We start from the raw sequence: 27,970 nt of genomic DNA, 5'->3' as shown, positions 1-27,970 counted from the left end.
GGATGTGATTTGGCAACTTCTTCCAGTATTAAGATTCTACGAGAATGGGAAAGGCTACTGCTATTGCTGAAATCCAGATGGTAAAGCTGAAGTTTGCACTCCACGTTTCCCTTCACAGCACATTCACTCTAGTTAATTGTCATGGAGTGTGATCGAGAGTTTTAAGTTGCGTGTTCTCTTTTCTGAGTATATTTCACAAGGTTTGGGGTTTTAATACATATTCGGTCAATACAGGGACGATGGAGGGATAGCTCTGAGCTCCCGTGCAGACTCAAGCATCAATATGGCACATTCTTGTGATGGATTGCCTTCACACTCGTTCTTACGGGTCACATTGAATGTGGTGTTATATTTACAGTCCTATAGTTTCCAGCTATATTAGGGGACAGCTGAATAATGCATAGTGTAGGCACTCAATAAATAGTATTCCTTGGATGATTAATTAATATTAGGAACACTCACTCAATTACCTGTGACATTTTCATGCTAAATATGATCTTTCAGAAATCTCCATCTGCTTCTCCAGTATATGATAAAACGTGTAACTCCTTGGCGGAACACATCAATAAAAGTGCCTGATCTTACATTCAGTGAAGCCTCGATTGCTTTACACTTTGCTTAAGCTGAATTGAAAGAAGGAGGTGGGGGTGGGGGGTGGAAGTGATACAGCTTCGTTAGTCATCACGTGAACTTGAAATGTCATTTTATTTTATTCTGCTTTCCCCTCCGTTCCATTCCCATTCATCTTTGAACTAGCATTAATTAACATTTTCTAATAGCTCCCTATCATATTCAACACGGACATACTCAGTAGACATGATTTAAACAAAATAAAGCTACTGAGCTCCCCTGGTAGAACACTTGTTCATAAGGCAGCAAAAGCCGGCTACACATCTTTGCTTCCTTCTTTCTGCGGTTATCTTTAAGATCCTTGTGTAAAGAAAGCTGAGATTCTATCTGGCATCTCACCTCTAAAAGCAATATTTTATATCCAGAATACTCATATCATTGTTATTGGCTTGAGGCCACTCTGGTGGTTTCTTTATATTTCTATCTTGTCTGACTTTCATTTCCTTAGTAAGAAGACTTGAAGTTCTCTGTCAGTCTCTCTTACGTATTTTCTTTCTTGGTTTCCTCTGAAATTTCTTCATGCTGTCGACTGCATGGAATTGCTGTCCATGTCCACTCTTCACAAACTTTTTCTTATCTGTCTGCATCTATATTTAATAATACTGAATTGGTCTGCCAAAGAAAATATGAGCTTGAATTCCTGTAGGCAATCTCTTGGTCGTGCAATGGAACCCCAGAGAGAGGAAATCATTCTTCAGAAACCTTGTAAATGTTTTTTCCCGACTGACTCCAGCCAGAGATACCTACCATCAAACGTGTTTTCTTCTTTTAACTCCAGATTCTGAGAGGGACGTGTGAACTATTTTAAGAAACCTGATCCAATGCCATTGTGATTTTGACATGTGAGTTAGGTAATAATTTTTCTCATCATGGAAATATTGTTCACTCAGCGAAGATACTTTTAAATTTTCTTTAAATTATCAGCTATCCTTTGTGGATTTTTTACCTGACAGAACCACTGAAAAATCTATTGATGTAAAGGTAAATGTGAAGAACGACCAGAAGAGATACTTTAAAAGAATTAGATGCAACTTTGAAATTATAGGCTTAGGCAATCAGAAATCAACCTACTCATTAGACATAAATCTCTTTTATAATGGGAAGTTCATCTAAAAATAATCATACACTGATTTACCTACCTGTTAGACCCTGAAATCCTAGAGTATCCTTGGTTTTTATCCCCCTGTTCTGTTCATATTTATTGGCCAACAAATTCTATCACTGTGTTAGTCTGGGTAGACTAAGAGAAACAGATTCCTACCCACTTGTGTGTATACGAAAGAGCTTTATATACAAGAGCAGTTGAATACAGAGACAACATCCCAGCCAAGTCCAGATCAAGTCCATAAGTCCAATATTAACCCATATGTCTGATACCAATCTATAAAGTCCTCTTCAGACTCATGCAATGACGCCAAATTCAGGAAGATAACAGGCTAGTGGGTGGAAAGTCTTGTGGATCCAGTGGCATTGTAAGCATCTCAGTGCTGGCAGGGGTATCCACGTGGCTCCTCCAGTTCCCAGGGTATGGGGTCTATCAGCAAAGTGCCATGTGTCTTGTCAGTAGAGTGTTTCTCAGGGAGTGAGTCAAAGTCTCTCCCGCCTCCAAGGAGGAAATACAGGGATTCCCAGTATCCTCAGGGGAAGGCCATGCCCACACAGGGGCCTTATTGTCTATGACCAGATTGATAGACTGGACTCCACCCCTTCACTCTTACTCCTCTCAAGTCCCAAATTGACACCAGATTATGTAACTACCACAGTCACTGTGGCCTCCTGAACAGCTCTCACACCTATGTGCTCCTTCTCACGCCTATTGCAAGGGTACTTTGCCTCACTCCCTCAACAAATATTTATTTAGAGCCAAGTAATTCCAGTTTCTCATTATAGATATTGGGGATATTGCAGGAAAAAGGAATGTTTTAATAAATCTTACATTCTTATTTAGAATTTCACTTTTTGCCTACAACATTAATCTTCTTCTTCAGAATCACCCCCATCAACATCACAACAGAGTTACCCTTCTGACAGTCTGCATTACACCATGTCTCATATTTGGATGGCTTGTCTCCATCAACTTTGTAAATTCCAAGCGTGGTATACAGAGATGTGCCTTATAGACAGGGTCCGTCTTGTCCTCCTCCCTTTGTTTGCTGCTTCTCCCATCACGGAGCTTCCATCACAGGAGCGGTCCTGACCCTTTGGACAGGCCAGGATGAGTCCATCATGGAGCCCGATTGGGCCTGATTTTCCACACTCATCATTGCTCCTTGAAGAACTCCTCCTTGACCCTGTGAAAAAAGAATTCTTTGCTTTCTGCATACAGGTAATTTCTCATCTGTAACTACAGAAACTTTTCAAATAAAATATACTTTTAAAAAGTGTCAATAGCATCCAGATGATTTGCGGTTGTTGCATGTTTCCATTCCCTAACATGACCAATTGATGACAGGTTTTGAAGGCAAAGGATGTGTCTCCTCTGTGGTAAATAGCATTCTTTTTGCATAAAGGCAGAAATAAGTGAAGTAACCAAGGTGGTCTTTTCTTTTAAAAGAAGATGGTAATATCAATATTATTTTTGAAACACTATCTTCAGCTCTAATTTATCGTATGTGATGTGACCAATACTACATGAATGGACCTCAGAGGCAAATTCTATCAAAACTAAAGTAGATAAAAATGAACTCATTTAAAAATATTATCTAGATTAGTTACCTTCTTCAGTGCTTTTACAATTTAGGTATAGTCTAATTATAGAGGCTTAAGGACTTGATTGTTGTTCGGTACCATCATAATTGGTTTCCACACATGACTACACATAACAGAATGAATCACTGCCCAGTTCTGAGCCATCTTTGCAATTTTTATGTTTGTGCCCATTGCTTCAACACTGTGTCAATCCATCGAATGAAGGGTCTTTCTCTTTTTCACTGCCCCTCCACTTTACCAAGCAGGATACCTGGTGGTAAAACCACTTGGCTATTAGTTGTAAGGTTGATGGTATAAACCCATACGCCATGCAAGCAGGAGAAAGATGAGCTACTATGAAAATTTATAACCTCGGAAACCCTATGATGCATTTCAACCCATTCTTAGGGCATCACTACGAATCAGAATTGACATGGCATGTTTGCTTTTTAAAACACGTTTTAGTATTATTTAGCACGGTTATTTAATAATGTGATTTTCATTTCCCGAATGACTACCTTGAGCGTATTTTCATATGCTATTGGCCATTTCTGTATCATCTTTGTAGAAATAGCTATTCTAGGTCTTTGCCTGGTTTTAATTGTTGTTGATTTTTTTTGGGGGGGGAGGTAGTGGTGGTGGGCATATAAGAAAGCTGTATCTTTCTTCTATAGAGTGGTTGATGGATTTGAACTACTGGCCTATGGTTAGCAGCCCAATTAGTAACTCAAGATATCACTAAAAATCACCTGGAAGTACTAATGAGTATTTTAAAAAATAATTGAGTCAATTAAATTTAATAAAAGAGAAATTTTAAATTAGGTAAAAATTATTATGTAGAGAAAAATATTAATATCTCTCAAGTTTGTAAACCTGTTGAACAATTTATTTTAAATTAGAAAGTTTATGGGGGGGGGGAATCCTCTCAGAGTGAATTTGAAGTTCTGATTTGTGTAACAATAGTTTATAAAAGCCTTTAAAATGAAGGTGTGTAGGGTGAAGCATCTAGAAGTAGTTAAGAGAATTGAAGAGAAGGAATTTAAGAGTAGTTGTATTTAGAGCAAATATGAATGTAAAGAATATCTGTCTAGCATCAAACACTTTTTCAGGAATGTATGCATATGTCTAGAACCTTCAGCTTATTAGTATATTGACAGCAAAATTTAGCACAACAGTTTCAGGAACAGACATATATTAAATGCCCTCTATTGGTAGTTAAAGGGAACCCTGGTAGCCTTAGTTAGCAGCTGATAATGGAAAGATCAGTAGTTCGAACCCAGTCTGTGTCTAGAAAACTTACAGCTTTTGAGTCAGATAGAGCAGTTCTGCTCTGTCCTCAGGTTGCTATGAGTCCCATTCAACTCAATGGCCATGGATTGATAAGTCAAGAAGAGAAAACAAGCTCTTGTGAATAAATGATGTAAGTGGCCATCTTGCTCTGCACTAGACAAAAACAGAAAAGCATTGCTGTTGGCTTGCTTCGGACATATGATGATGCTCAGAGTAAGATACAGGGTAGCTTTAGTCTTTGTTCGGATGATGAGGGCAACGGATGTATACGTGTACTTTACACAATTGATGCATGTGTGGATTGAGTTACATGAGCCCCAATGAAGTGATTTTTTAAAATTATTTTTAATTTGATAAATATAATGTATGTAACAAATTGTTTGCCTTTTCAATATTTTTCATGTGTACAATTCATTGCTACTATTTATGTTTATCATGTTGTTCAATTGTAATCCTTAATCTTTTCCAAACTTTTCTGCCATTTTAACAGAAGCTCGGTGTCCTATGAGCACTGAGTTCCCCTTTGCCTCCCCTCCCACCTGCCCTTGGTAGCTATCCCTGTCACGAGGGGGAGATACTGCATTATTCTATGTGTACTGCCCACTGCTGTGACATCCTTACGGTTGTCACCATCTTTGAGCTCATCGTTGCAGCCACTGTGTCAATTAATCCAACCAAGGGTTCCCCCTCTCTTTCCACTGACTTTTACTTTACCAGTAGGAAATGACCTGGGGCAAAGCAATTTCTCCCTGTCTATCAGAGCACGGGATATAGAAAACAATCTACAAGGCTAATTCTTTACAGCATCACATTGTGACTCTGTGAGGTATTTGATTACCATCTTACAAACCCTCTACAGAAGAGAGAGGAGGGAAAGATAACTGAAGGTCACAGTGCAAACATTAGCTCCTGTGATGGATGGACCTCCCTCGTCATCTGACACAGAGATTTTAGCATTCAATAGCTTCTGCGGAGAGGTGTGGGGTTTCCTTTCCATCTGAATGTTGCATAAAGGGGATCACTTTGGTTTGCGCTTTTCTTTCACCTCACAATCATCCAAGTCTCTAAAATTCCTAGGCTTAGCTGGCTGACTTTCCCTTTCCTCTCTCACCTCTACTATTTGACTTGATTGATTTGTTTTGCAATCCATGTTGAGAAGGCCTGTCAGAATCTGAAGGCTGGTGTTCTCTTTGGGTTTAAAATAACTCGTGAAATGATGCATATTAAAATTAAGAAAGCCAGCAATGCTTCTTGCAACAAAATGACACCAATTCGAGATAGTTGATAGCTTTTTAAGATAAGTAGTATGACTTTCTTTTATAGCCCTAAAAATATTTTTTTGGATAATCACAACAAAGTATCTAGATACATAGAAAGAAAATCACCAATTGCACAGAAGTAGATGATAGTTCCCAATTCTTAGAAGTCTATAAATTAAGGCAGTTTATTTAACTATTATTGTATTCAGCAATTCTAAAATAAGAAAAATGATAACACAACGACATTCTGAAGTAGCCACTTTGTAGTGAGGTAGAGTTCTCTTTCTTAGTGTTGGTTAGGCTGCTCTCTGTTGGTATTGGAATTGTGTGAAATTTTTGTTTTGCTGAATGTTAATCCCAGAAGCAAATACAGATCCTCATCCTTCAAAACGCACCTATAGAACTCATTAATAAATGCAATACTTATTTCAAGATGTACTTTCTATGTCTTTTCTGTTTGCTCAATTGACTACTGCTTTGTCCTCTCATTATTTTCCTCAGTGCATAGGAACCTATGAATCTTGAAAGATTTTATGAAACTGAAATGGAATCTTTATATACATTTGCTGTTACTCTCTACCTGAGTGTGATTCAAGCATGTGGCACAATGGGTAAAGCACTTGATTGCTAACAGAAAGGTTAATGGTTCAAACACACTAGTCACTCTGGGGGAGAAAAGGTGTGGCAGCTGGCTTCTGCCACAAGATTACAGCTTGGAAACCCTATCAAGCCTTTAAACCACAACACCAAGTGTTTTTTAAAGTATACAGAGTCTTGAGTGGTCTGACTCTTAGGACATGCTGCAAAAGGGAGCTATATATTCCTGAGACAAGAAAAAATTCAAGAATAACATGGAATCTCATATAATCTTCAGAGCATTTCTCACATTACAATCTTGGGCAAGACTTAGTTATCCCATCAGTAAGTTAAACATGTTAATTGCAGTGCCACCACTGCGCGTAGTCAAGAGGAAAGAATATGAGATTTTGTGGGTGTAGATGTTTAGGAGTGGTTGATTTCTACATTGAAATAAGTAAGTTCTGGGAATTAAAAAACAAAAAGTCACTGTCATCAAGTGATGCATAGGGAATCCTTCTGGGTTTATGAGACTGTTAACTGTTTACAGGAATACAAAACCCAGTTCCGGAAAAAAAATGTATTTAATTCTCAGGTTTAAAACAGATCTGTCTTGGGAGAGGGACACCAGGCTTGATGAAGTAGATGATCAGCAAGAAAGAGGAAATCCTTGAGGAGATGGATTTGCACAGTGACTGCACAGAGGACTCGACCCTAACCATGATGGCGAGGAGGCCATAGGCCTGGTAATGTCGAATTCTCTTGTGCATAAAGTCACTGTGCATTGGGAGCAACACAGTGGCACCTAACAGCAACCATTTGTAAGATGTGCTTGGAGAAATACAAAATTTAGGTGTATGGTCACATTATAAAATAATATGTACATACAAATAATTTCCTGTACACTTTTTGATGAAATGATTATGTACATTTCTATTATTCTTACCAAAGTCCTGGAGATCTTTAGTTTATGCAATTTTGGTTAAAATGTCAGATAGAACATTGTAAAGTGACTTTAATGATTTAGTTTCTATATCTTCTTTTTAAAAACTTAATTGTGAATCAGGTGGCGGTTTACATATCAGATCATCCATTTTGCATTCAACAATTTAAATAATTTATCAAATATTCCAATGGCTTATTTTACTAGCTTCTCCCCCTTTTTGCCTCTTTCTTTCTTGTAGCATATTATCTTCTTCAGTCAAATTAATACCTGCTTATTCTCTAGCCCAACAGTTCTCAACCTGTGGGTCGAGACCCCTTTGGGGGCCAGACAACCCTTTCACATGGGTCGCCCGATGCATAACAGTAGCAAAAGATACAGTTAGGAAGTAGCAACAAAAAAATGTATGGTTGGGGGGGTCACCACAACATGAACTGTGTTCAAGGGTCGCAGCATTGGGAAGGTTGAGAAGCACCGCTCTAGCCTAATGTGTTCCCCTGACTCTCTTCCCTCCCCATCCTGCTATCAAAATCTGTTTCTTTGGCTATAAAAACCTTGCTTTTTCAAAATATAACATTGGTATTATACGGCATTTGACCTTTTGTGATTGAACTTCACTCAGCACAATTTCCTCCAAATCGATCTATGTTGTGGTATTTCACAATTTCCTCATTATACTGTAGTAATGCATAGTAATGCATTGTGTATATGTACCGAAATATATTTAGCTATTTTCCCACTGATAGTAGTTAGGATGCCTCCAGCTTTCTTTTGCTGTAAACATGCTGCGATGAACATAGATGTGCAAACATGTGCTCACGCTGTGTGCTTTATTTCTTTAAGGAATATAACTAGTAGAGGTGTTGCTGGGTCATGGATTTTCATTCCCAAGTGTTTTGGAAAGTGCCATGCCCCTTTGCACACTGCTTGCACTATTTTATAGTCCCACCAGTCATGTGTGAGGGTTCCATTGTCTCTGTAATGCCTCCTTATTGCTAGTTTCTTTTTTTCTTGAAATGTGCTGTCAACACTGGGGTGAGGTGGTATCTCATCACTGTTTTGATTAGGATCTCTTGGATGGCTAGTGATCACAAGCATTTCTTCATATTTTTTGTCAGCTGTTGGAAAATATTTTTCATTAAACGGTCTGTTATGTCCTCTGCCCATATTTTAATTGGATTCATCATCTTTTCTTATTGAGGGATTGCTGTTTTCTGTAGATTTGAGGAATTAGACCTTTCTAAAGGTTTAATTCAAAATATCATTAGCAATTTTCCCCCAGTCTGTAGGTTCTTTTTATTCTTTAATTGAAGTCTTTAAAGGCACATGAGTACCTTATCTTTAGTAGATCCTAGTCATCTATTTTGTCTTTTTCAGTAAGTTTGATAGTGTGTGTATGCCATGTATTAAAGATTTGCATGTGTCCCTATTATTTAATTGTTTACCTTTGTAGTTATAGTTTTTATATTAAGGTCTTTGGCCCATCTAGAATTAGTTTTTGTATATGGAGTGAAGTATGGGTCTCATTTCACTCTTCTGCAAATGGAAATCAATTTTCACAGAACCCGTTGTTGCAGAGCCTATCTTCCCCATTACATGAATTTCGGGACCTTGTAAAAAATTAGTGGTCCATAGGTGCTTACGAGTTGGGCTGCGAGTGGTGAGGTAAGCAGTTCAAAGCACCAGCCACTCCTCAGGGGAAAGACAAAGCTATCTACTCCTGTAATGAGTTACAGTTTTGGAAAGCCACAGTTCTACACGGTCCTAAAGGGTCAGCATGAGTCAGAATTAACTCAATGGCAGTGAGATTTTTTTGAATTTGGTATTATATAGATTTGTTTTCTGGTTCTCTATTCTTTTCCCCTGGTCTAGGTATCCATTGTTTTACCAGCACTAGGCTGCTTTGACTGCCATGGTTGTTAGTAGGCTTTGAAGTTGGGAAATGAGAGGCTTCCTACTGTACTTGTCTCAAGTAGTATTTAAGTGAGCTCTGGGCACATTGGGGTTACACATGGAGCTGTGGTCTCCATGGTCGGTAGTTCAAGACCACCAGCAGCTCCTCGGGAGAAAGACTGGGCTTTCTACTCTTGTAAACAGTTACAGTCTCAGTAACCCACGGGGGTCACTGTGAGTCAGCAGTGAGTTTGGTGAGAGTTTTAAATAGTATTTAATTATCCTGGATTTCTTTCCTCTCCAACGAAAGTTGGATATTATTGTCTTCCATTGTTTAAAGAAAAATGCTGGGATCTGGATCAAAATTATAATTTTAGATCATCTTGGGTGATATCAGCATTTTCACCATGTTAACACTTCCTATCTACAACATGGAATATTTGCCAGTTTATGTAGGTCTCTTTGAGTAGTGTTTCTTAGTTTTCTTTGTAAAAGTTTTTTGTTTCTTTGATTATTCCTAATAATTTCATCTTTGGAGTGGATATTTTAATGGTATTGTTTCTTAATTTCCCTTTCAGAACTCTCTTCATTAGTGTGTAGGGATGTGGTTGACTATTTTATGTTGATCTTATGTCCTACTACAGTGCAGAATCTTTCAATTATTTTAAAATATTTTGTTGTCATTGTTGAGTATGAAGAATTATGATTTATAGAATCAGATTCTTTGAAAATAGTTTGATTTTCAAATTTGGATGCCTTTGGTTTTCTTGTTGTTGCCTAAGACCTCCAAACAAAATTCCCATCATGATACTGAAAAGGAGAAGCTGATACAGGGCATGCTTCCCATTTGCAATAGGGATGCTTTCCGGTTTCCCCCATTAAGCAAGATATTGGCCATTCATTTTGTGTATATGGCATTTATAATACTGAGAATTTCCCTTCCGTTCCTATTCTCTTGAGTCCTTTTTTTCAGGAATAAGTGCTTGGCTTTTGTTAAATGACTTTTATGCATCAATTGATATGATCATGTGGTCTTAAGTCTATTTTTTGTTTATATGGTGGATTACATTGCTGTTTTTTTGTTTTTTATTTGTTTGTTTTTCTAATATTAAACCATCCTTGTGTATGTGGTGTGAATCTAACTTTATTATGATATATTATTATTATCATTATTTGGTATTTTGCTACATATTATTGGTTAAGATTTGTTGATAATTTTCCATCTATGTTCATAAAGGGTATCGGTCTATAATTTTCTATTATGGTAATGTATTTGGCTAATTTGGGTTATAAGTAATGCTCGCTTAAAAAATGAATTTAACACTGAGGCAAACACTGGGGGCGTGCAATGGAGCAGCGGAGGAAGCAGAGCAAAGGGAGCCCGAGGGAGTATAAAGGATGGTCTAAAGGTCAACAAAAGGACGTTGAACTACTAGCAATTTTTCTTTTAATATTTGCTATCTTTTTGCTTAGTCTTTTTTAATTTGTTTTGGTTTTTACCTTGTAAATTTTGTATGTTAGTGGCTTTTCTGCTTATCAGCGTGTCGATGGTGCTTCTGTCAAAGCCATGTTCTTATGGGCCACTTGGGTGCAGTCAAAGTCATATCCATTTGTATGCACATATTACTATGTCAGCAGGTCCACCTAGACAAGATAGGCTGGACAAATAATGAGAGAAGAAAACAACAGGACCAACGGTCCTGGAGGGACATGAGAGCGTGGGAGGTAGGGGAAGGGAGCAGGTGTCGCCCAACACAGAAACAAGGGAACAGCGAATGGTTCAAAACCAGAGGAGGGAGAGGAGGGGAGGACTGGAAGGGAGTGACCAAGAGCAAGGTAACTGAGAGGAACTACTGAATCCAGAATGAAGGCCAAACATGGTAAGGGGTCGGGAGGAAAGCGAAAGGAAATAGAGGAAAGGAGTAGGAGGCAAAGTGCATACAGAGAAGCCTAAATACAGACATGTACATATGTAAATATATTTATGATTATGGGGGCAATAGATTTATATGCATATATTTATAGGTTCAGTAGTAGGTTAGCAGATGGACATTGGGCCTCCTCATGCATAATCCCCCAATACAATAGCACCTCGCCCTGCTAAGCAGCCATTGCAGGATACCCATCTTCCCGACATGATCACTGAAGACAGCCGTGTGTGTAAGCAAATGTGGTGAAGAAAGCTGATGGTGCCCAGCTATCAAAAAAAGATATAGCGTCTGGGGTCTTAAAGGCTTGAAGGCCAATAAGCGGCCATCTAGCTCAGAAGCAACAAAGCCCACAGAGAAGAAGCACACGGCCTAAGCGAATACAAGGTGTTGAATGGACCATGTAGCAGATACAAAGGAACAAAAACAATCATTGTGTGATCACCTTCCTCACATAATGGCTGAAGATGAAAGTGTGCATAAGCAAGTGTGGTGAAGAAGGCGGATGGTGCCCGGCTACTGAGAGATATAGCGTCTGGGGACTTAAAGGCTTGAAAGCAAACAAGCGGCCATCTAGCCCAGAAGCAACCGAGCCCACACGGAAGCAGCACACCAACATAGGTGACCATGAAGGACAGAGGAGACCAGGTCTCCAACATCAAAGGTGGGGTGGTGGTAAGAATCACATCACCATGAAAGAGGGGGAGTGCATGATGGGGACCCAATGCCCACCTGTAGAGAGCTGAACACCCCTTCCAGAGGGGTAGTGAGGAGGAGATGGGCCACTCAGGGTTCAGTGTAACAACAATGAAACTCAAAATCTTCCTCTAGTTCCTGAACGCTTCCTCCCCTCCCAATCATCATGACCCCAATCCTACCTTGCCTTGCGGACCTGGTTGTACCAGAGGATGTACAGCGGTGCAGTGGGGATCTGGAGGCACAGGGAATCTAGGACAGACGAACCCTTCAACACCAGCGGTGGGAGTGGCGACACCAGGAGGGAAGGGCATGTAGAAAGGGAGAACCGATCTTGGAGACCTATGTGTAACCTCCTCTCTGGGAGATTGGCAAGGGGGAGGCGGGTAAGGGGAGACGCCGGGGAGTGTAAGATAAGATATAATAATTATTTATAAACTATCAAGGGACCAGGGGTGGGATCCGGGAGGGAGGGGGATGGGGGGAAAAAAAGGGAAACCGAGCTGATTCCAGGAACCCAAGTGGAAGGTGAATTATGAGAGTGACGAGTGCAATGAATGTATAAGGGTGCTTTGCTCAATTGATGTATGTACAGATTGTGATAAGAGCCTATGAGCCCCAATAAAAAGATTTTAAAAAAATGAATTTAAGATTTTGCTATCCATTTTTATAGTCTGGAATAGTTTGCATCAAATTAGATTCAACTCTTCTCTGCTTGGTAAAATTCCTCAGTGAAGCTGTCTGGCCCTAATTTTTTTTTTTGTATTGGGAGTTTTTAAACATAAACTATTATTTTGCTGTGAGTATGATGATCTTTTCTACATAAATCTATGTAGGTTAGTTAAGCAGTGTGTTTATAGAAAATTTTCCATTTTCCATTTCTTCTAGGTTCTATAAATAAAGGCTGGAGAACAGCCTTTTATAGTAATGTTATTAACTTTATTTCCACTGATTCAGTTGTAATATCACTCATTTCATCTTGTATTCATAACATTTTTATCTTGTTCTTTGTTAGGTTGACCAGGGTTTTGCCAATTTCTTCTCTTCGTTCTTTTGATTATTTTATATTTTCTGATTAATTTACTGCTGATTCAAGTTTTATTTCTCTTCCTCTGATTGACGAAGGTTTATTTTGCTGCTCATTCTAATTACTGAAGATGTTAGGTTAAGGCACCAACTTTGGCTCCTCTTCCTTTTTTATTTGTGCATTCATTGCTATAAATTTTCACTTGAGTACCGTTTTACTGTATCCTAAAGGCTTTGATATGTCTTATTTGTGTTCTTTTATGTTTCAAGAAATTTACAATTTTCATTTTTAGTTCCCAGATTACTGAATAGTTCCCTTTTCATGTATTTGATTTTCCTATTGTTGGTTTCTCATTCTGTATTGTTTGTATCTGATAAAATGGTCTGTAATACCTTGATTTTTAAAATTTACTAAGGCTCGCTTTGTGGTATAAAATATGGCTTGAGCTGGAGAATGTTTTGTGTGTGCTAGAAAAGAATGTATTTTCTGTTGTGCTAGAAAAGATGTATATTTTGTTTATAGACGCAATGTGTGGCATAAGTATAAGAAGTCATGCTGATTAATTTTGTTGCTGGAGGTTATTAATGAAAGAAAGTAGATGAAGTGTGCACAAAATGGGGGAAAAACTTCCAGACAGTCTTTGCATCTGCCATGGACCCAATGTGCTCCAGGGGACTGAAGTCCCAGGGCCAGGTTGGGTGACCCCAGCCTCTAATGTTTTTGAGAGGCCAAAGGTGTGCTAGTGCCTTCTCTGGGTGCCAGCGTGCCTTGGGGAGCCCAGGATGTTTCAATCCCCTTTTCATTAGCCTCTAGTGCTGTGCGGCATTTCTGCGTGGTCCACTCTTCTTTCAGACTGGACTGTCAGCCCTGAGGATGTTGTGGGAAGCAATGATCAGCCTCATGGTGCAATAGGTTAGGGGCTGGTTACGCTTCCATTTACCTGTAATTTGGGGGGAATCCAGAAGGGAGGCCATCTTTCACATTGTCAAGTGCCAGAAATTGATCGTAGTTGTAGGAACTGCTGATCAGCTTATGATTGGCTGTCAGAATTCGATGTTTCCCTTTTGGGTTGTGGGGTTTTGGAGATTCAGCTCCCCACTGGGCAACAGAGAACTCATCAGTAAGCTCAATGTCCGTGTATGGATTTTGCCCCTTGTTTTCCCCATCACTAAGCTTTGCTCACAGTCATCCTACCCTCAGAGACCTGGACTCCAAGTTTTTTCTCCACTTGCACTTTCTGATGCCATTATTTCAGAGGCTGTGTGCAGTGAGTCTTTCTATGTCACCACACTACTGCAAGTCCCTAAGATTTTTGTCTTTTGATCGTTGAGTTTAATTCAAGCCAATTCATAGTAAGCATTAGTGTTATGGTCAAAAAAGAAAACTACCTAAATATTTTTGAAAGATAATTATGGTAGTTCCATAGAAAAACAGGGTGGGAGTTTATAAAAATAATCTTCATTCCCTCGGGATAGAAATCATACATGTTTAATCTTACCAATAATCTTATCATTATTATCTACAGATGGGGCACACTGAGAGGTGCACACGGACAGAAAGAAAAATTTTGGGTATGTAACTCTTCCAACTGAATTCCTACTGTGAAGAAAGTAGAATCTTGTGTCTCCCTGATTTGCAATATTTAATCACATTCTATGCCCCTGTAATGTTGGTCAAATATTGAATATCTGTATATAGACCCCTACACTAGGGATAAAAAAATAAAGTCGAAGAAACTAACAAAGCAGTAATATGTCATTGTAAAAATTCACAATATATTATTTGACTAAATTCATATATGTAATTTTATGAAATATAGTTAAGTGGTCATTCAGTCTCATAATAATATAATGGTTTGATACAGAAGTAACTTCATTGATTAATACATTTAATTCATAAGAGTTTATAGTACATAACACTTGGTAACTGTTTGTGGAGTGAATGACTGAACATGCAGAGGGAAACTTTGGTAGGCTTCCTACCATTTCCACCCTAGAGTTCAAATTATATAGAAATATAAATACATTTATAGTATACACACATTCTCATATGTTCAACATGTATGCTATCTTCTTAACTACTTTTATTTTGGTTAATTTTAATTCTAAGCTTACTACTGATAAAATATTTTCAAGGAAAATTTTATCACATAACATCAGGGACATAATTTCTTTCTGCTGTTATTTGGAAACATTATTTCTTGTAAATGGTAGTATTAAAAAATCAAATGAAAATGTATTATTAAATAGCAAATTTTGTTTAATATTTTCCCTGATTCAAGTACAAACTGTTCTTGGGCAAATATAATCTCTGCTCTATGTACCAGCATATTCCTCGGGGGGAAAACATAGTAATTTATAACTTGTAGGAATAACAGGGTAAGTAAAAAAGCATTGCTACTGGGATTGCAGGTCATGCATGCAGTAAGCTATTCTGGACAACATGTCTTAAACATATCTCTCAGATCAACGGGTGGTTGCAGAGAAGTTCGCTCAGCATTATGCTTATTTTAGTCTAATTAGAGGGCCGTAAGCAAAAAAACCAACCAATGCATTTTGGAAAAGTATTTAAATCACAATATTTATTCTATATAAAACATGTGACACTACATAATGAATATTATTAAAAATGTTAAGTGCTCTTTTCAAAAATTATTTTATTGGGAGCTAGTACAACCCTTACCATAGTCCATACATACATCAATTGTATAAGCACATTTGTGCATTCATTGCCCTCATTGTTCTCAAAGCATTTACTCTCCATGTAAGCCCCTGGCATCAGCTCCTCATTTTCCCCTCCCTCCCAGCTCTCCCCTCCCTCATGAACCCTTGATAATTTATAAATTAGTATAATTTTGCCATGTCTTACACCTTCCAACATCTCCCTTCACCCACTTTTCTGTTGTCCACCCCTTGTCGAGAATTGTGAAGGGTGTAAGATGCTATTTCTCTTGTGGTTATTTACACCTACATATAAAAACTTCCGCAGAAACAGTAATCACTTAGGTCAGAAAAAGAAAAGAGTCCTAATTCACACTACAGCCAAACCAATAGCTAAAATAACAGTGAGACTTGGTCCTTATACCTTAGTCTTGAACATGAAGTGCTAGGAACCAATGTGATATTTCTACATAAGGTACACAAGAAACTAAAACTGTGGTTTTTACCCCATTGATATTAGCACTGGAGGGTAAGTATTGAACTGCTAACCACAAAGTTCAGAACCACCAGCTATCTGATGGGGCTATCTGCCTCCTAACAATGCCCTTCCTCACAAACTCTAGATAGGGTCACTCTGATTTGGAATCGACTTGATGGCAGTGAGTCTGGTTTGCTTGGTTGAATATGCAGGAGAGAAATGGCCATCCTCTTTCTTTTACAAAATAAGAGACAAACTTGCCTTGTGAAACATACAAACTCACTGCCATTGAGTCTGCGCGAGCTCATAGCAAACCCCTGTGTGGATTTCCCAGACTGGAAGAGTTAATGGGAGCAGAAACCAAGTCTTTCCTATGGAGCGGCTATCAGTTTCCAGCTGTTAACTGTACAGATCCCAGTCCATCATGTCACCACTGCCCCACCAGGGCTCCTTCTAAGGGTCATTACACGCTGTACCGTTTCTCCTAATGCTGGACCTGGTCCTTCTTTATTCATAAATACCTAAAGAGATAGGTTCCTGAATCCTGACTGCCACCCAGGGACCTAATTTAGGACTCTGTCTGGACTGTCAATATTGGAGATCTTGGTATTTTTTAAGATCTTGTCAATTAATTAGATATATGACTACAGAGCTAATTCTCATGGTGTGTGACAAATAAAATATGTCTGGGAGAAATGAAAGCAACATCTCCTATCTTTATATCATATACATTGTGTTTGTGTGTCAAGCTACTAGGATGTTTTGAAAGAGCACTGAGATATGGATGTATATGTATATGGATGTTTCAAAATATTGACAAATGTGACCACAATATATTAAATTGTACTAAGCTAAATACTGAATTCTAATACTGGATAAAATGTAAATGTAAGCAGCAAGCCATAAATGCCACAGCCTAAGTAGAAGAAAACAATATAATTAATTACCCTAATTTACATATTTTTTAAAGAAAAAATGTTAAGCTGAATCTGAAGAGGATTTTCTTTCCCTTTAGCATCTGCTAGGTCTGGACACAGTTCTTGAAGTGAGCTGGCAACAGTCAGAGAGATTCCTCTTGTTAAAAACTTCCACCTGCATGTTATCTCCAGAAACCAGGCCAAACTCATTTGCCATAGAGGACTCTAGAGGAGGGCAGATAATACCAGCATTGGGGCCTACGGAATGTCTGCTACTTACTCAAGTAGAATGAGTTGCTACTACGGCCAGATGGAAAGTCAGAAAGAAATTTCCAGGATTGAAATGTCTTGTTAAAAAAAGTCTTGAAGGGAACCAGAAACAAACACATGATAAGAATATACTTCAACATATTTAAACCCAAACATGGATGAGGTTCAACATAAACTTTAATCCAACCCTTCCCCAACCTGAAATCCTGCTGGAGTTGAAGTGAACAGTCCCTCATGATATTTATCTAAAAGAAAAGGGATAATCTTTTTTTTTTTTTGCAAAAAGTCATTCTAATATCAGCCTCATTAATTAAAGCTACAAAATATCTAGCACAAATTTTAAAAATAAAAGTCAGTCATAAAAAGTGACCAAAAAGTCAAGGGGAAAATGATCGATAAATAATTCTACCGATAAATTCTTTAAAAGACCATATAAAAATTTTAAATATAGGCGAAAATTATGTACATAATAAAATTAATTCAAGTGTTTGCTCTCATAAGATTTACATTCTTAGAAATCCTCTATGTTTGCAATTCAATGACGTCATCATCTTTATCCCTGAGCATGCTCAACTTCCCTTACCACTCCTCAGCCTCATGGACTACCAGCCTGCTTCTCATTTATGATCAACAAGATGAATTCCATTAGAATGTCTCCCACTGATTCTATTGCACCATGATTTGGTGTTTAATCTATTACTGTTTCCCCTTATCTGAATCTCCTTTCCTTCCATAAAAAAATGGAGAGCGTGTAATTTTTGTATAATCTTTTATATATAATCTCAGTAACATGTCCTCTCAGGAAATTTTCCTAAAGCACCCAAACACGAGGATGCTCCTCTGTTCATTTGAACATCATCCTGTGCAGATTTCATATGTCCCTTGCTTTATGTTGACTGTTCTTCATTAGACCATAACTTCCCTGTATACATACTATACTTCCTGGCTAAACATGTAGTGCACGTTCTGTAAATGTTGCTTGAGCACAGTGTTCTGATGTGAAACTTCAACCTTGCATGTTTATGCTATCCTTGTATTCTGCAAGTGTTATATCTATTCTGGTTACTACCAAGAGGGTATGCTAGCATATTAATGTAACATTTGATCGATATAACTGCTTTATTCTTATTTGGAAAATATTTAGAGTGCTAATAAGCACAGCCTATAAAATGCTGAAAACAGTTAAAACTGTGTAGGAGTTTCCTGTGTTTTTAGAGGCAGGATTAAAAATATACCAAAGAATAATATTTAGCTTTTTCATTTTCTGTTTTTCTGAATTTTCAGATTGCTGCCAATTCTTGGGGGAAGTCATGGGGAGAGAATGGCTATTTCCGGATTCTTCGCGGAGTAAATGAATCTGAGATTGAAAAGTTGATCATTGCTGCTTGGGGTCAAGTGATGAGTTCAGATGGACCATAGATGGCATTAAATTCCCTTACGGATGGCTGTGCATTCAAGTAACCCCTTAAGCTGACGTTTGACCATGTAAAGTTCTTGAAAGTTTATCTTTTTATCCTGTGATCAGAACATACCTGTTTCCTTGCTTTACACCAGAATCCACATGACTGCTTCCTTTACTTACTGCATCTATGAAAACACAAATGCAGCACAGCAGGGGAGCCAGATGCCTTTAAAGTCCCAACTTGTCGCAGCCTACTCTCTACCTCTTGCCAGTGTCCTCTTTCCCTTTAGTACTTTTCATACTGTGTGATGGCAACGCTCTTAAACTAAGGAACTCAGCTGGCTCTCTTTGACCCTAGAGGACTTTAGGCAACTAAAATGGAATGAACCCTCACCAGCTTACCATCTTTACCACTTGGTCTTTCCTACTAAATTGTGTGTTTTTAATTAAGCCCTTGCTTATGCTTCAATAAAAGAAGTGGAGATAGATTACAAATTACTTCTCTCCGTACACCAATATATTGCTTCTTTTCATTTGTTTAAGTCTAACATGTAATCAGGTCACAAAAAGCAAAGTAGCTCTCCACAGGGCATACTTCCTGTTAAAGTGCCATTGAGTTTTGGTCATTTGATATGACCCTTGGAGCCATGGTTCCTTATGATATGTAATGGTCTGGGCTCTATAAGCCTATAGCTAAGGTCCCATTTTAAAGGGCATTCTCTATTCTGCTGATGGACAGCAGTTGGGTGGGATTGAAATCTATTCTGGGTGCCTAGCTAGGCCCTTTTATTCCTTGGGGGAAATGTTAAGACACACCCCTCCCCCACCCCCCACTACCTTAGTAGAAGGTGTGAAGAGGCCACACTTTTTGTTCACTTGGGGCCATCTTTGATTTGACCTTGGTAGAGAGGGTGACTTAGGACACCATCTTTCTTGGTATCAATGCTGGTTCTGGTACACATCACCCCACCTGGAAAGCCAAACCTGCTTTTTCCTTGGCTGAGGCTTGAGAGAAGGAAGAAGACCTGCTATGGCTTGTGGACATTTTAGGCTTCAGGTTCTGGTCCCTGCATTTGGCTTTCCTTAGTCTGACCTTGGATTTTAAATTGAACAGCACCCACCACCAAGTGAGATATTTTCTCAAAGTTTTGCGAGTTTCTGTGGGACTTTGCAGTGAATCTCAGAACAGGGACATGAGGGAACATAGTCAAGGGAGGAGCCTGGGGAAAGCAGTAGACTAACGTCTGGATGAGTTGAATATTTTAGACATTTTTAATCTCCAAATCCTTGGGACTATTTTTTCACTGATTCTTAGGAAATGAACTATCACCATAACTATGCAATATTGCATGCTCAGGAGGATGTTAAAGATTGCCAAAATGTAGAGGCTAACAGGAAAATGCAATGGCACATACTCCCTGTCCTATTTTGGGAAGCCAGTATGCTTTGTTCAAATATTAAAATTGGCTGCATAACTATATTTGGAAAGATCACATATCTACTCCTGCGAACAGCAAGAAGATGCCATTCGTCAGAAAGAATAAATACACTTCTATCACAAACATTTCACAGTTCACTGCTTGAGATTTTTAAAAGTAACCTAAAATGACACTGATTTGCATCTGATTTTGAGGCTAGTTCTCTACAATTTGGGAAATAAAAAAATAGCCGCATCAAAATGGTTGGGAAGGGTATAGTCAGTCTTTTAAGATTTCATTTTCATCTTCTATTGCAAACTCATAAGTGAAGAAGCAAAACTGACCATAAAGAGAGCAGAATTGATGATATTTATAAGGGGCGGGGTGCATGTGACATGAATTTCTGACCCTGTTGCCCTAGAGCTCCCAGGAGGCCCACCTGCATTAGGGCAGGAGAGCCCTAGCTGCTCCTGGGCAGAACGATGCGGCAGGCGGCTTCGGCGGAGAGTACGGCCTTCTGGGATTGTTCTCTGTTTTGTTATTGTTGTCAGTTTTCCTTTTTTGATTAGTTATTTTTCATCATTTTTTTAACATTGTTTTGTAGCTGAAATCCAGGAATGGTGACTCTATAGAGACACCAGCTGGATTAATTGTTTCTTAGGGGTATGGCCGATGAGGCTGGTGGGGTGGGTTATGGGGGGAGGATAGGGGCTAAGAACAAAGAGTACAAGACAGAAGAAAATATTCCAAAATTGATATGGTAAAGATTGTACAACTCTTCTTAATGTGACTGAACTATTGAACTCTATGTTATATGGAAAATAAAATGTTTATTTAAAAGAAAAGAAAGATTCACTGCCTTGAAAGTCCTAACGGGCAGTTCTACCCTTCTTATAGGGTCACGACGCGTTGGAATTGCTTTGACAGCAGTGGGTTTGGTTTGGGTTTCAACTCTCATCTTCTGGGATGAGGCTTTTCAATGTTGCTCTGTAGAACTCCAATTGGAGGAGGAGGAAACCCATCCACTGCCCTCTAGGCCTCTCTGACTCTCAGCCACCCTATAGGACAGGGCAGAATGACCCCTGTGGAAGTAGACTATGACTCCTCAGGGGAACAGATAGCCCCGTCTTTTTCCCTTGGCATGGGTGGGGGTTTCTGTGGCTAACGTTGCAGCTAGCTGCCCAGCTCACAAGCACGATGCCAACAGTGCTCAAGACAAGCTGACAATTTGAGAAAACAACACAGAACAATGAGCAGTGGCTGAGATGGTCATTTTCTTCATTGAATATGGTGACTTTCTCGAGAAACATATTCATTTCATTTTCCCTTAGGAAACATAGACAAGAGAGCTTTAGCTTGTTGGCATTGTTCAACTTGCTTCGAGAGGCACAAGACCTAATGTGGTGTTTCTGTTTGAGTTCTTCCAGAAGTCTTCCGCCAGACAAGGGTTGAAGTACCCAGAACTTATTAGAATGCTTCAGGGACAACTGAAACGGGAGTGGGGAGCGGGGCAAGGTAATGAAGACCGATCAGAAAGGATGCATTACCAATTAATCCAAGATCTCTCTTGGCTAAGTGGGCCAAGTGTTGGGCCCTTATCCCCAGGGTAAATAGTTCAAACCCATCAGTCCCCCTGCAGGATCTCTGTGAGGCTTTCTGTTGTGGTGAAGATTTACAGGCTGAGAACTCTTAGGTAGTTCTACTCTGTGCATTTGAAGCATGCTGCTATAGAAGGATATTATAAGCCCAATGGTCTGCTCAAAGGACAAACTGATCTGTCTTGGAAGAAGTAAGGCCAGAGCGCTCTTTAGAGGCAAGGATGGTGAACTTGCCTCTTGCGTCCTGTGGACATGTTGTCAGGAGAAACCAGTGCCTGGACAAGGACTTCATGCTTGGTAAATGGGGGCACAAGGAAAAGAGAAGGTCCTGAAAGGAATGGATTGATACCATGGCTGCACCAATGGGCTCAAGCAGAAGGACAATTGTGAGGATGGCAAAGGACCTGGTAGTATCTCCTTCTGTTGTGCATAAGGTTGACATGGGTCAGCAAGGACTAGATAGGACCTAACAACCCCAAAAACTGTCTGATAAGATCACTATGAATCCGAATTGAGTCGATACTACTGGGCTGTGTTTGGTTACATAGCAAATTACCATCATTTTATTCTTTTAAACTTTTTACATGAATTGGATAAAAGTTTATGGAGCAAATCCGTTTTAAGATCAATAATTCATACATATTTTGTTATGTCGCCTTGATACCCTTTATCACCACTCCTGATCAATATTTCACTGGAAGTCAACCAGCTATATAAAACAATCAAAGTAAGATAGAAGCATGCTGACAAGAAATAAAAATATTTCTATGTGTGATTGATGTGCTCCCAAAGGCTTGGCAAGAAAATTGGAGGTAACTGAAAGATGCATCAAATTGGCAGGGTGAAAGGTCAAGATACAAAACTTTGGCAAGTTCCTTTCCCCTGACAAAACATGCTCTGAAAATGAAACCAGGAAAGCAATACTATTAGCAACTCAAAGATGAAAATCTTAGGAATAAATATAACCAGAAAACAAGCAACTTATACAAAGAAAACTGTAAGCCATTACTGAAAGAAGTCAAAAGAGAGCTATATAAAGCGAAGCATATACTATGCTCATGAGGAGAAAGATTTAACATTGTGAATATTTCAATACAATTTCTAAAAACCTACAGATACAATGCAATTCTAATACAGATTCTAACATCAACCTTTAAACAGATGGAAAAATGAGCCACCAAGTTAATATGGAAAAGAAAGTGATCAAAGATAAGCAGAGTATTGGTAAAGAAGAATAAAGTAGGATACCTCTCACTTTCCAATCTCAAAACCTACTACGTGTCCATTGTAGTAAAATGTCCACCTTCTTAATACTCCAGCTGATGTAGCACTTATGCCAAGTATGAGGTCAAAAGGGAAGGGAAAAATAACACAATAGTCAATCTCCTAAGAAATCTCAGAATATAAATTTCAGACACAGTTGGGTGCTCCACAATGGCGAGATTTCACTGCCAGAATTAGACAGACTAAAGGGAAGGATGTGGTTGCCTGCTTCTACAAACGGATCAGTGAAAATCTTACAAAGAGCTGTGGAGAATCTTCTAATATAGCTCCTGGATAGGAGCTCCTGGATCTGAGTGGGAAGAACTCAAACACCAGTGGGAAAGGAGCTGCTCGGGAAAGTACAGCCAGCCTTAATGTTGCCAACGGAGGACCTACATTTTCCTATGTGGAGAGAAGCAAAATAAGAAGAAAGCTGCAAACACCCACTAAGTATCTAATACAAGTGGAAGTTGTCAAAAATGAAAAAGAGAGCATAAAAGTAGATAGCCTTGTGAGCTGAAATGGACAGATATTAACCACTTTCAATCAGACAATCAGTTAGTCTACAATGCTAGGTAAGACATATTGATGAAAAATACTGTTACATTCATTATTACATAGATCTCTCCTGAAGTCCAATTCTGTCAGTGGTAAGAAAAAATCCATATACCTACAAGAAAGACGAATTTATCTACAAACAACTAATGCTACAGATGAAGAACACAGTTTTACAAACTTCTTCAGTGTCGAATTCATCAAATATGCAAGTGAGGATTCTTAATCATTATTTGTGATTGAAATGCAAATTAGTAGACAAAGAAGGATTCGTAGTTGGAATATATGACTTTATAATAGAAACAGCACTCGAGATTGGATGATTGAATTTTGCACAATCAACAACTTATTCATTGGAAAATCTTTTTTTTCCAATAATATAAACTTCAATTGTATATTTGGATTTTGCCAAATGGATTATACAATATCAACTCCCCTACATCTGTGGGAAAAAAACAACAACAATGTAATCATAAATCAATTGATATCATCAGGCAAAACAAGGCCAGCATGCAACTCTGAAATACATCACCAATTATTTATATGCATATTCAAACTGAAGTTGCGGAAAATAAAAACGAATCCAAGGGAACTAAAATATGAACTTGAATATACCCTACCAGAAGCTAGATACCATCTTAAAAATAGATTTGGTACAAATACTAATGACTGGAAACCAGGTACATACACATGAAGAAAACAAAAACAAAAACTCATTTAAAGAGTAAAGAAATAAATAATCAAAATAGATGTCAGAAGAGACTCTAAAAATTGTTCTTGAACATAGAATAACTAGAACAAATTGAAAATTGATGATGTATAAGAGATAAGCAATTTCAAAAAGACTTAGAGCAGACAAACTAGCGTTATATTAAATTTGTGCATAGTCCAGCAAGTTAGAAAACCAAAAGGGAAAAAAAGCATTCTTGACATTTACTACACAGAAAGAACTGAAGAAAAAAATTCAAGTCTTGAGCTGAAATATTGAAAGATCGCATGGGCAAAATACCAAAGAATGCAGGAAACATCAAAAGAAGGACGAAATACACAGAATCATTGTACCAAAAAGAATTGGTCTACAATCAATATGATCAAGAACTAATCATGTTAAAGGAATAAGTTCAAGCTGTGCTGACGGCGTCGGTGAAAACTTGATTCCAGTAACTGATTGAAAGCAGTAGAGGTAGTTCTACAAACGAATGCAAGTGTGAGATTGCATTTTTGCCTAAGCCAAGACATTTAGAATACTAATAACTGGGCAATCAACTGTAAAATAGCCAAGCTGTTGTTAGGTGCCATTCAGTCAGTTCTGACATATAGCGACACTAAACACAACAAAATGAAACACTGCCCAGCACCGTGTCATCCTTACAGGCGGTCCTGTGCTGAGCCCATTGCTGCAGCCACTGGGCCAATTCATCTCCTTGAGGGTTTTCCTCTTTTAGATACTGTCGACTTTACCAAGCAGGATGTCCCCCGGGGACTGGTGTCTCCGGACAACATATCACCATCTTTATCTCTGAGGAGCACTCTAGCCCTATTTCTCACAAGACAGTCCAGTCTATTTTCAATATTCTTTGCCTAGACCACAGTTAAAGTACATCAATTCTTCCTCAGTCTCTCTTTTTCAGTGTTCAACTTTCACTTGCATATAAAGCAGTTGAAAATACCACTTGAGTATTTATATGTATTCCAAAGAAAGTATATGGAAAATATCAAACAATTCCCTATCATACACAAGTAAAATCTTGATGCATGCAATTTAAAAATGATTCCACCAGTGCATTGAAGGGACTGCAACAAATTCAAGCCAGATTCCAAAAAAATACTGGGAAAGAGGCATATCATGGCTGGTGTCAGATTTATATCATGACTGAAAGCATGGAATTCTAGCTGTTTCCTTGCGTTTTATTGACTGTGGATCATCAGAAAATATGGCTAACATTGTGGAGCTTAGGAATTCTAAAAGACAATTGCATCTGTGTAGACTGTGCATAAACAGAGGGGAAATCAGACAAGCACAACAAACCAATAGCAAGCATTTCAAAATCAGGAAAGCTGAGCTTCAGGGTTGTATTCTTTCCAGATTTACTCAATCTGTAAGCTGAGAAAAAAAAACATCTGAAAAGCGGTATTCCATCAGGATTGGAAGAAGGCTCATTAGCAACCTGCTATATGAAAATGACCCCATCTTGTTCGCTGAAAGTGAAAGAGGATTTGAAACATATCCTGATGCAGATCGAAGAGTACACCCTTCAGTCTGGTCTGCACCACAACATAAAGAAAGTTAAAATCCTCACAACAGGATTGATAAGCAATATAAAGGGAAAGGATTTAAGTTGTCAAGAATGTTATTTTACTTGGCTCCATCGTCAACATCTTTGAAAGCAAGACAAGAAATTACCCAAGTGACATTACATGGGGAAAATGTGCTTCAAAAGCCTTCTTTCAAGTGTTGTAGAGCAAGGAGGTCACTTTGAGGACTAAAGTGCACCTGGCCCAACCCATGGGATTTTCAGTCACCTCATATTTATGTGAAAGCTAGCCAATGAATTAGGAAGACCAGAAAACAAGTAATGCATTTGAAGTATATTGGTAATGAATATTGAATGTGCCTTTGACTATTATTAGTTATATTTTATAAGAAATACCAGACATATTAATCTGTACTGTAAAAAGTATAACAAGAATTCTCCCTGAAAACAAGGATGGTAGTACTTTGTCTCAAGTACTGAGAGTGTGTTATCAGGAATTACCAGCCCATGGAGAAAACATCATATTTAGTAAAATAGAGGGTCAATAACAGGAGGCAGATCCTCAATAAGAGTTATTGACACAGTGGCTGTATGAATGGGTTCAAACATGGCAACGACTGGGAGAGCAGCAGAGAACCAGGCACTTGTGTGCTCTGTTCTCCACAGAGTTGCTACATGAGTTGAAACAAACTCAATGGTCCTTAGCAACCAACAGATGCCATAGGAATGCACAGGATGTTTGTCCAACGCAGACTATGTGCCTTCTGGACTGTGTTAAGTGTTTCTCTAGTTTTGATTTTGTCTGTGAAACCCAGGATTGGTGACCCTAGAAAGACAGTTACTAGAACCAGGGCTCATGGGAGGTACAATGGGGGAGGCGGGCGGGGGAGGGTAAAGGGAAACATATATCAAGGAAGAAAGTGTTTGGAAACTGATTGTATAGTACTGCTTGATATGATTGAACTATGGATTACTATGATGTCTGGATTAGCTCCTAATAACATGGCTTGGAAAAAATAATAAAACAATTTGAAAAAATAAATAATAAATTAGTGTTAGGTAGCTAGGGGCAGAAACCAGGGGTTGTCCCTCGACATGCTCAGGCCTCCCTTGGCCCTTTACAGGAAGTTGGAAGCAGATACAGGCTCCAGGGCAGGCACAAATGCAGGCTTTTGAGACAGGAAGCCAGGACACCTGGGAGGGCCCTAGGCCAGGTGGGCTTAATTCAGCCAATGGCGTTAACCACGCCGCCCAGCAGAGGGCCCTGAAGAGTGGGACACAGCAGCCCCTCCCTCTTTTCCAGCAGCTCCTTGGCTGTGCTGCGGTCTCTCTGGTCTCAGGTCGCCACATGGGGGTGTAAGTACCTGAGGGGGCCTGTGTAAAACCTCGAACTTCTTCTATCCTTCATCAAAACTCCTTAGGTCACAAACCAGGATTTTGCATGGATTCTTTCTCGTGTGAAGCCAAGGACCAAGGTATTTCCACCGGAGGAATTTAACAGTGTCATGACTAGTGGAGACAAAGATGTGCCAGTGGGTAAGAGAAATACTGTCCCTGAGATTTAGAGTCGGTCTGCACTTGAATGCTGTTGCTTGCCGTATTTGCAAGTTTACAGAGTGGATTCTGTTCTTTTATGATCTATGGAGGCAGGTCTACATCAGAAAACACTGACTGATTTATTCCTTCAGAGGAGGTCCGGCGGCACAGTGGTGTCGCACTTGGCTGCTAACTGAAATGTTAATGGTTCAAACACTTCGTCTGCTCTCTGGGGCAACATTGTGGCCATAAAGGCACAGCCTTAGAAATCCTATGGGGATGTTCTGGTCGGTCCTGTGGGTCACTGTGAGTTGGAATCAGCATCGTGGGAACTGGTTATGAATTGTGTATTTCTTTATCTAACCTGAACAATTTTCCACTGTATTCATTTGGACTCATGATGACTCCAGGGATGTCCGTGTACAACTGTGCTCCCTGGGGTTTTCAATGACGTGATTTGGAAATTCACACCTTTGTTCTAAGCTGAACCGCAATGTTTAACTTCACAATTATCAGTGGCGCAGTTAACCATTTGGACTCCCTTTGATTTCCTCGGGACTTAGCATAACTTCTCAAGGGATTGATTTGGCATATGAGTAGACTGTCTCCTCCTATACTACAGCTTTTCTTGGCTTGTAGCAGAGACTGTCCAAATTATTTGGTTTATATCTTTTCAGAGTTCCAGTCT

General features: G+C 39.0%; 1 protein-coding gene across 1 annotated transcript in view; it reads left to right on the top strand.

Moving 5' to 3' along the window:
• Positions 1–18,674, top strand: part of TINAG (tubulointerstitial nephritis antigen) — an 84,851-nt gene extending 66,177 nt beyond the window's left edge. The window contains exons 10-11 of the mRNA XM_075554060.1: positions 14,456–14,501; positions 18,540–18,674. Coding sequence (XP_075410175.1) covers positions 14,456–14,501; positions 18,540–18,674 — 181 coding nt within the window. The remainder of the gene's footprint in view (positions 1–14,455; positions 14,502–18,539) is intronic.
• Positions 18,675–27,970: the final 9,296 nt, after the last annotated feature.

Source organism: Tenrec ecaudatus, chromosome 7, assembly GCF_050624435.1.
Source record: "Tenrec ecaudatus isolate mTenEca1 chromosome 7, mTenEca1.hap1, whole genome shotgun sequence".
NCBI lineage: Eukaryota > Metazoa > Chordata > Mammalia > Afrosoricida > Tenrecidae > Tenrec > Tenrec ecaudatus.
This window is presented reverse-complemented; position numbering and strand designations above follow the sequence as displayed.